The following is a 15,198-nucleotide window of genomic DNA, read 5'->3' on the forward strand; positions in this document are numbered from 1 at the left end:
GAATTATACAATGCACATGCAAATCATATACTCATTATCACGTAGAGGCATTATTTTTCCTATAGTCAAAATGCAACAAATCTTTAAGTACTACTCAATCTACTGCATGACTATTTAAGAACGAAGTAGTCTGTGGTATCTTCTATAGAATAATAATTTAAACTGAGAAACTCAATTTAATGGAAACACAGAGCAGACATTTTTAGTGGGTACATCTCTGTGTGAGTTAAACAGGAGACCAGTCCCTGTACTATGCACATCTATTGTTCCACAGTGTGATTTTAAATAGAAGTCTAGGCACTGGAGATTTTAATAAGGTCTTTTAATATACTGCCAAATTAATCTTTTTTTTTTTTTTCAAATGTTGAACAGTGAATACATTGGTCATTGACTAGATGGAAAAATAACACTGGCCCACAAACAGTTTCTCAGGGTAAAGAGTAATTAAAAACACTACTCTTCTGAAATTGATTAATCTGCAGATGAGGTGTCCTGAAATGAAGACAATTTAAACATGAATATATTTGGTGCCTGGAAGTAGTCAGTAAATACTGATGTGTGGGTTCTTGGTGGGAGCAGACTAGATCCCCAAACTCTGACAGAGGCAGAGCAGGTTGAAGTCAGGCACTGGGGTTATTTATAAATAGATTCTTATCATATACTGAGGTTAACCTTCTCCAGTTTAATGAAACTTGGAGACGTACTGTTAATTAGACATTTTGACTGAACTTCATGGAAAATAATTTTTTTTTTAATATGAAAGTTAAAGTGCTTCTGAAATTCTCATACCTGACTACCAGGATTAGTGCTGTGCTGACAACAAGCAACGTATATATGAACATGTTAATTAAGAGCACAAAAATAAATTTTTCTGATCATTTTGAACTTTAGTGTGCATAAAAGGACTTCTCTTAGTAAAAGGAAGACTACTAGATGTTCCTAGTTTATGAATAAGATTTAATCAGCATACATGAATATGACAGAAAACACCTTTAAAAATTATTATACATATAATTTGCACTCTTAAATCAAACCTAAAGAAAAAAATACTTATAAGATTCACTGTGTGAATCAAATATAATAGCTTCATGGATGAATTTTTCTTATCTGGGGTAAGACAATAATGCCCTTATTAACATATTAACATCATGAAATTCTATAAGATTTTTAAAATTTCTTTAAAATGAAGTCTATTTTACTTTTTAATTACATCTACTTCCCAGAAAGGTCTTTAAGGCTCTACAAAGCACCTTGCATTTTCTTATTGCTGACAGTTCTTGAAACCACGCTTGAATGCTTTCTTTATCCTTTGGTGAACAATTGAAAGATCATATGCTAAAAGACTGTGCTTTCTCTTTTTCTTGCCCTGTAATTAAGGCATTTTAATACATTGCTTCATAGTTGTTACAAGAGCAAACTATTAAGATTCATAGATTGAGACAATTTTGACTCCTATGATTATATAAACACACATGATATGAATTTTTCCTAATCATTGACTTGAAAGAATAACAACAAAACTCCTTCAAATAAAATGATTAATCTCTGGAAGGTTAAATTGAAATAGTGCTTCCTGTGTTGCCTTAATATATGTAAATGATCTACAAAAATAGAAAAACACATTTGGTTAACTATCCTTTAATACAAATAGGATAAATAATAAATTCATATGAAGAATACCTTTTCTTCAAATCAATGTATATTTTAAGAGTTTGAGACCTTCAGGGGTTCTATTGTCATTTAAAGATAAAAATACTGCATACATGTCTAAAGACAGCCAAGTAAATACATGCAGATTTTTTTTTAAATCATAGAAGAATTAAAATTTTGATTTAAATGTACAAAAGTTTTTTCAGAACAAAGATATATGCAGAAAAAAATACACTTTATTTAATATTTCTTAAGCTGGGAGAGTATATTTGCAACTCAAGAAAATGCTTTAGCAAACAATGATAATAAACGAAGCTGAAAATATATGACCTATACATATTTTAAAATTCTGTTGTCAGAAATATAGGACTGAAATTATACATTTAAGCAAACAAAAAAATAATTTGCAATGTCATTTAGACATCTGCAATGTCACATACTTTTTAGAGCACAAAAAAGTATGCTAAATAGGTTTCTGTCATATTTTGAATAAATGTGCAGAATTTCTTAGCCCTTTTTTATGTGAGAAGATACCAGTTTGCTACTGAGTTAAAGTATGTTACTGCATTTTAGGTTAGCCTAAATTAGATAATTTAGGTTAGTCAATTAGATAATCTGAGGAAAAATAAATTCTGGAGACTTAAGAAAACATTTTTAGATAATACCTTATGATTTTAAAATTAAAACTGATATCAAGAAAACATAAGGTATTATAAGTTTATATTAAAAAGCAACACTTTTTGACAAGATTAATGTAATAATATCCCTGACTTTTTGGAGTTTGATTGCAAAAATTTTTAAATGTATGAAAAGCAGAGAACCCCCTTCCCTCTCTCAACTTATGCATTTTGCTGACATATTTTACAAGAAATCCTCAGCCCCTAGTCTCCCCACTCCTACATATTCTTGGTGTGAATCTAGAATCTTCTAAAAATGGGTATTTTCTTACATAACTATAATGGCTCTGTCATGTCTAATAAAATTAACAGTGATTTCTTGATGTTAAGAAGTCATACGAATCCATATTCAACTTTCAATGATTTGTCTCAAAAATGTATTTTTTTCTAGTCCATTTGATGGAATCAAGGTACAGCAAGGGTCAGCTACATTTACAGCTCCTCCTTTCCCCATTTACTGTCATGCCTTTGTCTTGTTGAAGAAATTGCTCTGACTTCTTAAAAGGAACTTGGCAAGTCCCTACTGAAGAAAGGGCAATATTTGGCTGATAAACTGAGACTGTCAAAGTTTTCCAATTTACTTTTTGATTGTAAAGGGGTAAAGGGGGAAACCCCAAGACACTTCTGCTATATTTAACGATCTGAATAATTTCCAAAAAGGCCTTAAAAAATTCTTTAAACTTCATACTAAAGAGTTTAAAACTGTAATAATCATTATAAAATTTGTTCTATAATATTACTTTTATATATCGGCAGTTTAAAAATAGTTTTTATTTAAGTGTTAAGATATGCGTGCATAAACTAAATGATATCAAATAAGCAAACAGATGTTTAGGAATCCCAGGTTTATAAGTGCTTTTCTTAGAATGTATATAGAAGTAATCAAGAATTGTATCTTAATTAATCTTGGAAAGAAACACAAGCTGGCATGTTTCTTAACTTTTGGTTTTATCTTTTTTTTTTTTAGGATCATTTAATAACCAGATGGGCAAGTTTTTATTAAATTTGTGTGGAACTTAAAGGCAAACAAATTGATGGCTCTATCTTTTAAACCTCATGTTGTGTTGTTTAAGAAGAGATGTATAGAAACTTTAGAGGATTAGAAAATGCTGATGAAAATTACAAGTGTTAGAAAAGACAAAATGACACTTTAACACATCTCCATGGCATTCCTGTTTAACAAAAATGTAAATTAACATATAGAAGGTTGACTTAGGCTTCCTTGCAACAGCTCTAGCTAATAAAACTTTAAGATCAGTGATGTACAGTTTTTGAAATTCCAAAATATGAATAACTCTAAATGGAACCATATGAAGTCAATGACAGTAAAGTGATCATAGATAAAATTACCAAACTCAAGTGAAATAAATTCCAAATGAAAAGGATGAAGGGCAATTAAGTACCTATTTTGACAATTCGAAGTGGTCAAGTTTTTAAAAGTATGACACAGGAACCTTAACCTATCTATATATGAGTGATAAATGAGGCATTTTGTGTCATTACATTCCCATAAATCACTTCCTTTAACTGCTGACGGCTTTTATCAGATCTAACCTTTTCAAGTTTCTATTAGAGTGCTAACATTTTCAACTTTGACACATGTGCAGTTTACAAATTCTGCAGCTGATTAACTCTGGACAGAAGCTCACTGGCATCATTGTCTTCAAGTTGGGTGAAAACCTTAGGGTCTCAAAAACCCAAGACACTCATATTACAGTACAAAAATCTCAATTACTGTAAGGGGTTGGACTTTGGAGTTGTTAAGGATTGTTTTCTGTTGGGAATCAAATATGAATAAGACTTCATTTTCCATGAAACAGGTGACCTAGTAAATATTAAGAAATAAAAAAAAAAGAAAATGAAAAAGTAGAAAAAAAGAAAATTCCTAGTTGATAATAAATTTCTAATCAAATACATTTTTTTGCCTTTATTTGGCAATCAAGAAGTATTTTCTTAAAACTTGCTAACCTTCAGCTTTGACACAATAAAACAAAGAAAATCTGAGACTAATGCATACATGAGGTAAGGAATATGACCCCAAATAAAACACAATTTAAGTGGGGCTGTTATAGTTGACGGGACCATTTTAAGGTGAATTTTATATGGAGAGAGACTGAATCAAACTAAAACATACAGTTAACTCTCCTGTAAATCTCAATATTCTAAGTTAGACATTGTTTTGGGTAATCTAACCAGTCAATTCAGTTGAAAAAGAAAAAATGAAAATTTCTTAAAGTAGTTAAGGAGGATCTGCTTTTAAAACAGTTGTGTTGAAATTATGAAGCCTGAGCTTACAAAAGGTAATGCCATTTCTGCTCAAGTGACTGTTAATATACCAAATCTTCATAGAATGTTTTTTACACATAAATTAGAACTACTTATTATCAACATGAAACATTCTAAACATTTATCCTAATAAGAAACTTCAAAATAATAAAAATATTTGTCTATAGTAATGTAGAAATAAATAAAGCAGAAACATACAAGCTGAAATCTTTTACACTACAAATGAGAGAAGATCAAGACTTCACAGCATTTTTAACACAACAGTTGAGAGTAAAAGGTTTTAAAGAGTAACACAACACTGTGTAGGTAGATATTACATGTCTGCCAGTATATTTACATAAAGAGCACATACATAAATATCTATGAGTAGATGTGAGTGTGGACAAAGATTATTTTTAAAAAACTTATTTGGAAAATATCATTTACATTAATCTTGAAATAAAACTATTTTTTTTTTTTAAATAGTGTCTTTGGCAATAACAGCCAGACCGAGCCAATCTTAATACGGACTGTTTGACCATCAGAAGCCTGTCACTTCACAGTATTAGTTTCAATAAGAACTACCAGCTATCAAGTCTAAATAATAAAACCTAAAGAGATGGACTAATGGCTCTCAAGGCAAAACGTTCACAGAGACCTTCCTGCTGCAGATTGCTTCTTGTTGATAAATGACAAATCTTAGAAAAATAGTGGGGGAAGGACAACTTTTTCTAGCATCACAACCTACATAGTCTCATAATGTCACCATCTAAGGCCTATCCATGACAAATTAAAAACTTCTTTATTTCACTAATAATGTCACTCATCACAGAAGCTGGGCAGTTACACTTTGACAATTCAGATGTAAATCCTGGGTTGCCTATGAGTATTCATGACAAAGGCATATTTATCATTTAAAACAAAAGGACGTGACTTCTTGGTGTTCATATCAAAGACCAGTGATGGATGAGGCCATGCTAATCAAAAGACAGAATAGAAAGAACACAGATGTTTACTACTTTCATTACGAAGAGTATTCCCTGCCCCTGAAACTTCCCTAATACCGGTGTTTCAAATTGTTTTAAATGTACAATTGAAATTAGATACCTAAGAATTTAAAATTCCCAGTTAAAGCTCTTACAAAAAACAAGCACAAGCTTTTATCCAATCTCAAATTATAAAAGCAAAATTCTTAAAACCAAGAAATGTTTCTCAGACGAAACCCATTGAGAGATTTCCACAACTGGCTTTATCCCTTCTCAATTATTATTTTCAATGCAGAAAATGAAGAAAAAGTAAGTCTATCATCCCAAATTTTTATGAATAGTAAAACTGTGAGCTGGAATCAATGTGGGGAACTGTAAAAAGAGCAAGGCTTAAGATATTTTCACCATTCTTATTTCTAACTGTTATGTTTTTGACTTTTGTTCCAAACGCTTTTCAGGTTGAAAAGCATTTAAAAATAGCTGTTGTCTATATTGTAAGGGTTTATTTAAAACCTTAAATACAATCAATTCTGGTGATTCTAGCATTCATCACCATTTTGGATGAGAGAGCCCCAAAATAAGTACAGCATTAAAAAACAAAGATATTTAGAGCTGGGGCTATTGATAGCACTTCCTCCCATTCCACTGATGAAGAGCTATCATCAGGTCTGGCTAATAGAAATCCAATTTACAAGGCTCTGCTCATTTGAGTGCCTTTTAAGATGCACAGGATTAGTAACCCTTCAGACCTGCAACAAATGCCTGCTCTGTCAGGGCAGAACTATTTTAATGTTGGTTACTGGGAAGTCATCACCGCAAGGTCACCTTGAAGAAGTGCAGGTGGTGGTTGGGGAGGAAGCCTACTCTGCAAGAGATCTGTTTTCTGCCAATTTTCCTTGCTGCTTTTCAATCCCAGTGAAGCACACTTGTTGATAAACTTTTAATAGTCAGCATGGTGTATGACCAAAGAAAACACAATATAAAGTTATATGGGGGAAAAAGAACTACCTATGCATGCAAAGTATACTTGGGTAGCTTGGGTCATCAGGTGAAATGTTAGGCAGGCAGCTGATATGCAAGTTTCCCTTTTTGGTAGGATCACCTTCCTCCCCAGTTGATGAAAACATTGAAATCACATGGTCTCTCCCTTTGCCTCCACATCCTTCCTGCTTCTTGTAAGGAAAATTTGTGTGTGTGTGCTCAGTCGTGTCAAACTCTTCAGACCCAATGGACTGTAGTCAGCCAGGCTCCTCTGTCCATGGGATTATCCTGGCAAGAATACTGCAGTGGGTTGCCATCTCCTTCTCCAGGGGATCTTCCCAACCCAGGGATTGAACCTGTATCCTCTGTGGCTCCTTCACTGGCAGGTAGATTCTTTACCACTGAGCTACCTGGGAAGGCAGATTGGAAAATTTGTGTTACTAGTGTCAAATATGTCACCAGTGTTAGATCAGCAAGGGCATTCGATTTTACACTGCTGGGTTGCATCTGTATGTTATCAGGGTTTACCTTTCATTAGGTACAGTAACTACTACATGCCCTGCTTACAATGGGCATGTCCCCCTTTTTAAGTATGTATCTGCTTCTCACAAAAGAAATTAAGAGTTGGAAGTTTTCAAAGGGCTTAACATTCAATGTATTAAGAGGTATTTATAGAATAACAAAAATCTTTCACCTTTTGGCCCTTTTTATGAAAAATTTACTGGATGCCTAATATATTTAATATTCAGTAGCATGTGAGAATAATTTTTATGCAACTCTGATAGTTAGAAAGATAGATAACTCAATTATTAGATCATCTATCAAAATATTCAGATGTATAAGAGGCTACTAAAAAGATTGATGACTGAGAAAGTCCACTGATTCTCTAGCCATCATATTCATGCATTTGGCCAGACAACATTTTTCGCTGCCTTCACAAGCAAGCTTCATTACCCATCACTCCACTGAAAAGAGTTTATTATGAGGCTGCCATCTTGGCAAGACTATTATTTAGATGATAAATGCTGAGGGGGGAAAAAAGTGTGTCTACTTTTTTTTTTTTTAAGGAAAAAAGATGAGCTTTTCTGACAGATAAAACAAACAGCATCTACATTTCTAATTAACTTAAATTTGGCAGATACAAATATAGGTCAGTTAAAGCTATGATGTTATCTTCTGTCTGAATTTTACCCTTAATTTGTAAAATGTAAATGAACTAATTAGAAGAAAAACAGCATGATTAGTGACAAAATGCTTCATCTGGGTCTTTGCTTCCTGACATTTATGATCAACTATAATGAATTATTGCTTTTTAAACTAATTGATAGAATATATTTTTTCTCACTAAAATGAAAGAAATTTTACTAAGAATTTATAAAAGAATTCCAGGAACTTGGCAAAACAATAGAAGTTCGTGGTGTACTTTCTGAGGAAAACATGTTTGTAAAGTGATATGATATTAGAAACAATCGGGTTAATTTATGCCTGGGTACCTAGGGGTAAATTTAAAGAAAGACGTGTGTAGACATTAAGTCACTAATAAATCTAGTAAAAAGATTGTCAGGACTTAACCCTTTCCCTGTCATTTCAAACAGATTTGCTGGGTATTCAAAGCAATTTATGAGAAGAGCGTGTGTTCACGTGCACACGTGCATGCACATATGTGCATGTACCCATATGTTGGGTGTAGGGGTTATAAGGTTTCATGGAAAATGGTTAGAAAACAGAAAAGATTTTCACCACTTGAGTTTCAGCAGGAAAATCTGTCATTATGAAGTAAAATTAACCTATGTAACATTTAAGCAAAAAGAAGTTTTCAACTATTCTTATGTAGACAGAGACTACAATGAGAAGTACATCTGCAAGGGCAGATATATGTGTCAATGAAAAATTACATAAAATCCCGAAAGGTAAGGTCTGGGATGGTGGCCGCATTTTGGCACAGTGAAGCCTGTGTGACCGGACCCTGGGCAGGCAGACCAGGATCAGGGATGTCAGCTCTCAGAATGCACAAACTTATTAGAGGTCTAACCTGAATGAGGAAATTGGAGTTGAAGCCTGGTGGTAATCTAGGTGGGAGCTCAAAGTGCTCTGTCGGTACTGGGGTTTGGTTTCCAGTGACATGACAACTTTTGAAAGCACGGAGAAAACAGAAAGGGAAACGAATCCAACAAAGATGCACGAGGCTCAGGGTGCTAACCGGAAACGTCAAAGATTATTTAAGATAGGTAATAGTTTGAAACAATTTAGTACTTCAAAATTTCCATCTTAATTTAGGTATGCCACTAAAATATTTAACTTGGATGAAAATATTTTCATTTGGCAGACAATTATCACATTTGGAAACAATATCACTGAAATACTTGAATACTCTTTTCCAATATTATGACAAATACATAAAACTTCTCACATTTTGCAAAGTGCATTCTAAGTACTTGGAGAATATATTATTCCACTTTATATTTACTAGTTGTGGAGACAGCAAGAAAATCTTTCTGAATAGCTGCTCCCGATTAAGAGGTACTTTAGCCTACTACTTTTATATTTCATTAATGGTATAAATTCATTATGGTAAATATTTTTTCTTTCCATCCTCACATCACCATGATATTGCATTAAGAGATAAAATGGGTAACTAACCAAAGCTCCTTTTCACAGTATATAATCGTAACACACAATACATTTACATATGACAGAAAATTCCTTTGACGGCTCTCTGGTTTTTACCTAACTCTTCAACCTCTTAACATATGATGTACTTCTGAGGCAACCACTTTGAAAGCTGCCTAAGATTTACCTGTATGTACATTAAAACGTTTGCACTTTAGAGGAAATCTTCAAACATATGAACTCTAATAAACTGGTTTCTATTACAACGATGAAGACTGCAAAACATATTACAGCACAGAGACCTCTTCATTTGTTTAGTTTCGGTCTCTCAAGCATTAATAATCTCCATTCACATTTATCATTTTGAAAAACAAATTCATTTGAATTAATAGCATGAATAGGTCCAAGTAAAGTTTTCAGCTTGATGGTAACTGGAAAAAACAAAGCTCAAGACATTTAAAAAGCAATCACTTATCTTCATTTAAAATTTGTTATGTTTCTGCAGGGAAGGCAGCATTTCATGTTTGAAGAATAAGTTTGTCTGTGGAGGAGGAGAAAGGTGAAGAAAGCAATGCAATGAGTGTCAGGTACTGTGTCCAGACCTGAGTCCTCCAGTGTTGCAGGAAGGTTGGATCCTTTCAGCATTGTATTGGTGTGTCAAAATATGTCAACAAACCATCACACCGCAGGAAGAAGAATGACCTTTCAGTTCTTCACGTTTGGGCTGCCTGTGGAGCTTTGGACGTGGGGTATGCATGAATGGTTTTCCTAGCTGCTTGACAAATGCAACTCCCAAGGTTTCTTTCAAGCATGATTGTTAAAAGCCCTCGGTTCTTACAATTTGGTACAACTTTCTCAACCCATATAACTCTTGACAGAAACTGATGTTAACTATCAATATTGCAAATAATCAGATTCAATGCAACTAGACAAATTACTTTAGAAATGTTTCAATGTAAGAGATGAATATTGAGAGTTTTAAATTTAGAAAAAAATTTATTCACTGTAAAAATAATACTTAATAAATTCTCTAAGCTTTATTATGAAAAGTGAAAGTGTTAGTCACTCAGTAGTGTACGATTCTTTGCAACCCCATGGAGCCCACCAGGCTCCTCTCTCCATAGAATTCTTCAGGCAAGGATACTAGAGTGGGTTGCCATTTCCTTCTCCAGGGAATCTTCCTGACCCCATCCCACAAACCAATTGCCTCTGGAAACTTCTAATCATCACAACTGTAGTAATCACTAACCTAAGTTATTTTCTATCCTCGGTTCCATCACTGTTCTCCCCAATACCAATACCAAAACCTCAAAGTTACCACTGTTTCACACTGCCCAAAACATCATCATTTAATCAACTTGCCAAATTCTTTCTGATCTCTGTAAGTCTATACAGTCTCTTTCCATTTCCACCATCACCATTATAGTTCAGGAATTAATGGGATATTCCAACACAAATGACTGGAATAGCAATTGTGTTCCAGTTTCCAACTTCTTGCTTCTGTCTACCCTGACCATTGCTACGAGAATATCTATCCTGAATTTCAAGCCTGACCATGCCACTCTTCTATTCAAAAATCTCCCCTGGTTTTCCAGTTATGTTAATTTGACCTGGGCACATAATCTCTCTATGCCTCAATTTTCTCATATGAAATGAGGATAAAAACCCAGTATTGATCTCATAGAACTGTTATGTGGATCAAAAAGGATAATACATACAAGTGCTTAAACCAGATATTAGAATATAGTTAGTGCTCAATGTTAGCTACTTTTGTGATTTATGTACATATTGTTTCCCTACTTGTTGTTCAGTCACTAAGTTGTGTCCAGCTCTTTGTGACCCCATGAACTGCAGCAATCCAGGCTTCCCTGTCCTTCACTATCTCCTGGAGCTTGCTCAAACTCATATCCATTGAGTTGGTGATGCAATCCAACCATCTCATCCTCTGTCACCTGCTTCTCTTCCTGCCCTCTTTCCCGGCATCAGGATCTTTTCCAATGAGTTAGCTCTTTGCATCAGATGGCCAAAGTATTGGAGCTTTGGTCTCAGCATCAGTCTTTCCAGTGAATATTCAGGGTTGATTTCCCTTAGGATGGATGGGTTTGATCTCCTTGCTGTCCAAGGGACTCTCAAGAGTCTTCTCCAGCACCACAATTCGAAGGCACCAATTCTTTGGCTCTCAGCTTTGTTTATGGTTCAATCCTCACATCTGTATATGACTGCTGTATTAAATTCCTTGAAAGCAAAGTTAGGTGTTGCTCATCTTTGTACTCTCTGAAATATATAATATATAAATATATAATATACTGCCCTCTATATAGAAGGAGCTCAGTATCTGTGCTGCTGTTGCTACTGCTAAGTCGCTTGAGTCGTGTCCGACTCTGTGCGACCCCATAGGCAGCAGCCCACCAGGCTCCACCGTCCCTGGGATTCTCCAGGCCAGAACACTGGAGTGGGTTGCCATTTCCTTCTCCAATGCATGAAAGTGAAAAGTGAAAGTGAAGTCACTCAGTCGTGTTGGACTCTTTGCGATCCCATGGACTGTAACCTACCAGGCTCCTCTACCTATGGGATTTTCCGGGCACGAGTACTGGAGTGGGTTGCCATTGCCTTCTCCGCAGTAGCTGTGCTGCTCAGTATCTATTATCTGTCTTAATACCTACGGACCTAGAATGTTTTGAATTAGAAACACGTAGTGGTAAAAATATGTATTTCATATTAAACAATGAAAACCAATTGGGGCTGATCAAGTATTTCACTCTAGTGTTGAGCTCAAGATTTCATACACCTGACCCATGCACACAACCAATGACTTCATTTTCACCACTTCCAGAATCAATATACAGTGCTCTGAAAGTATTCCAGCCAAAGCTATCAAGGACAACTGTGACAGGCTCATATTTACAAAAGCAGATTATCTTTGAATTAAAAAATCCTCTGTTCTAAATAAAAGAATTTGTATGAATTTCGAATTTATGATCACTTGAAATGTGCCATCAGCAATGCTGTTAAGACTGAATTTAAAATGGAGAGGCAGTGATGATAGCAAAGTTGCCAGATACAGAAGTGAAGGAAATGAAAAAAAGGAAAACAGAAAGAGAAGCAGGAAGGGGTTAATAAGATACCTTGTTGGTAGAATTTTTATGAGAAAATAGGGGTGAACAAAATACTATGGTGCTGGAGAAGACTCTTGAGAATCCCTTGGACTGCAAAAAGATCCAACCAGTCCATCCTAAAGGAAATCAGTCCTGGGTGTTCATTGGAAGGACTGATGTTGAAGCTGAAACTCCAATACTTTGGCCACCTGATGCGAAGAGCTGACTCATTGGAAAAGACCCTGATGCTGGGAAAGATTGAGGGCAGGAGGAGAAGGGGACGACAGAGGATGAGATGGTTGGATGGCATCACCAACTCAATGGACATAGGTTTGGGTGGACTCCGGGAGTTGGTGATGGACAGGGAGTCCTGGTGTGCTGCGGTTCATGGGGTCGCAAAGAGTCGGACACGACTGAGTGACTGAACTGAAAATCCAGGAAGCATCTCAATGTAAGTGATTCAGTAAGGGAAGGGGGTAAACCCAATATACTAGAATTCACACAAATCATAAAAGTATACTAAGAATGTAAAGGAGAGGACAAGAAAAAAAAAAGAATAAAGTGACATGTTAACAGATAACAATTCGTATAGAAGACTTAATTTTCATAGGAATATGACTTCCAGGGTCAATTAGAAATTAGAGAGAAAGGATGCTTATCATGGCCATTACGTATGTATATATATTTCTATATTATGAGAAGAGGAGTATGAGACATGAAAATTATATTCATGGCTCATTTTTCATACTGCACATGTGAGAAGAGAATGAGCAACAGCAATGCAGCCTCATCACCTGTACAGTTCACCCATCCCAGGAGTTGGATGACAGAAGATGGTCAAAAATGGAAAAACATTGTTTCTTACATATAGAGGGAGAAAAAAGAAAGAGGACAGGCGTAACTTCTGTGAACAGGGTTCTATCTCATTGAAAGATGGCTAGCTCTATTTCAGTCAAAGAGGCAGCAAATGCCCTTAGTGGGTGCTATCAAAAGATGACCAAAGAAAGCTGCTTTCTAACAACCATAAGCTTATTATTCAATCTTTTGCCTTAATGATACAAAAAAACCTTCTCTTTTGTTGGGCAAAAAGTAGTGACTGAAAATTCCATTCCAACTCTCAGAAGGCTAGGCAAAAGACAGAATATATAGATGACTGTTTGAGAAATAGATACCAAAGAAATTTGAAGGTTTCCACAGAACTCTCTCAAAAATTATTCTATTCATGTTGTTGCTTTAATTGCTAAGTAGGGTCTGACTCTTTTGTGAACCCATGGACTGTAGCCCACCAGGCTCCTTCTGTCCATGGGGTTTCCCAGGCAAGAATATCGGGGTGGGTCGCACTTTCCTTCTCTAGGGGATCTTCCTGACTCAGAGAATCAAACCCACGTCTCCTGCAGGTGGTTTCTTTACCACTGAGCCACCAGGGAAACCCATTCTATTCATAGTCAATGCTTAAGAAGATTTGCTTAGGATGAGAATGAAGTCTAAAATAGCATCAGTAAGATTACAAGGCTAATGTTAAACAAGGCAAACTGGTTTACTGTGTGTTAAATTCTGTTAATAATCATAATGGAGAAGACATGTACTTGGAGCCAAGATAAGGTAACAGGTACTACATTTATCTTCCTGCTGGAAATACCTAAAAAACAAACAAACAAAATAGCTAACAACAGACATCAAGCAGTGAGGGACAGTCACCCGTGAATGATGGGCAAGAAAAGATTGATTTCCCAACTTGCTTCCTGGAGAAAGTTTCCATGCTACAATGTCGGGAGGAAGAACCTAGGTGAATTCCAGGAGCCTCTCTCAGAGTTGAGAAGAAACTGGGAAAATGGGAAGACCAGGCAGTTAAAGTTTGTCATAAAATAAGTATCAATACTTTTAAAAGGATTCAAGTTTGTTTCTGACTTTAATGAAATTAAATTAATAACCAATAACAGAAAGACATGTGAACAAGTTCCAAATATTTGGAAACAAAACAGCATTCTTCTAAATACCCTGTGAGTCAAAGAAGAAAAAGTAAAATATTTAGAAAACAACACGGAGGAAGAAAAAAAAAAGAAAATATTTGGAACCAAATGAAAATAAAAATACAACATATAACATTTTCTGCAATACAGCTAAAGCAATACTTTGAGGCAATTTTAGCACTAAATTGTAAAAAAGAATGATTTCAAATCAATAACCTTAGGCTCCATCTTAGAAAACTAGAAACAAAAAAGAGCAAATGAAACTGAAGCTAAAATAGGGAACAGTAATAATCAGATTAAAAATCAATGAAAAAGACAAAAGAAAACCAACAGGAAACAGTCAATAAAACAAAATATTCATTTTTTCAGAAGGCCAGTAAAATTGATAAAGCTCTAGACAGAGAGATCTGGAAAAGTAGACAAAATTATCAACATCAGGAATGAATAAGGTGACACCACTACAGATTCTACAGATATTAAAAGAATATGGGAGCATTCTCAATAAATTTATACTAATATATTCCACAACTTAAATAAAATGAATAAACTCTTTAAAAGGCACAAAGTATCAAAGTTCACTCGAGGAAAAAAAAATAGATAACCTGAATCCCTATATCTATCAATCAATTTTAATCAGTTTAAAATCTTCCCACAAAAAATATCCCCAGATCATTTGACTGGGAGTAGTCATGTATGGATATGAGAGTTGGAGTATAAAGAAAGCTGAGTGTTGAAGAACTGATGCTTTTGAACTGTGGTGTTGGAAAAGACTCTTGAGAGTCCCTTTGACTGCAAGGAGATCCAGCCAGTTCATCCTAAAGGAAATCAGACCTGAATATTCATTGGAAGGATTGATGCTGAAGCTGAAACTCCAATACTTTGGCTACCTGATGCAAAGAACTGACTTAATTGAAAAGACCCTGATGCTGGGAAAGGTTGAAGGCAGGAGGAGAAGGAGATGCCT

The 15,198-nt window shown here is 35.1% G+C and overlaps 1 protein-coding gene across 5 annotated transcripts in view; it reads right to left on the reverse strand.

Annotated features, from left to right (window-relative positions):
* CDIN1 (CDAN1 interacting nuclease 1) overlaps window positions 1-15,198 on the reverse strand; it is a 242,271-nt gene that overhangs the window by 78,050 nt on the left and 149,023 nt on the right. Inside the window, exon 11 of one of the 5 annotated variants that reach the window (XM_055437270.2) lies at window positions 2,477-6,969. The exons of 3 other annotated variants lie outside the window; for them this stretch is intronic. In XM_055437270.2, the coding sequence (XP_055293245.1) occupies window positions 6,966-6,969 (4 nt within the window). In that variant the 3' untranslated portion in view covers window positions 2,477-6,965. Of the gene's footprint in view, window positions 1-2,476; window positions 6,970-13,509; window positions 13,904-15,198 lie in introns of those variants that run through there. One more of the 5 variants, XM_088839822.1, reaches the window with a different exon arrangement.

Source organism: Moschus berezovskii, chromosome 9, assembly GCF_049115385.1.
Source record: "Moschus berezovskii isolate FMDL1 chromosome 9, NW_MosBer_1.0, whole genome shotgun sequence".
Lineage (NCBI taxonomy): Eukaryota > Metazoa > Chordata > Mammalia > Artiodactyla > Moschidae > Moschus > Moschus berezovskii.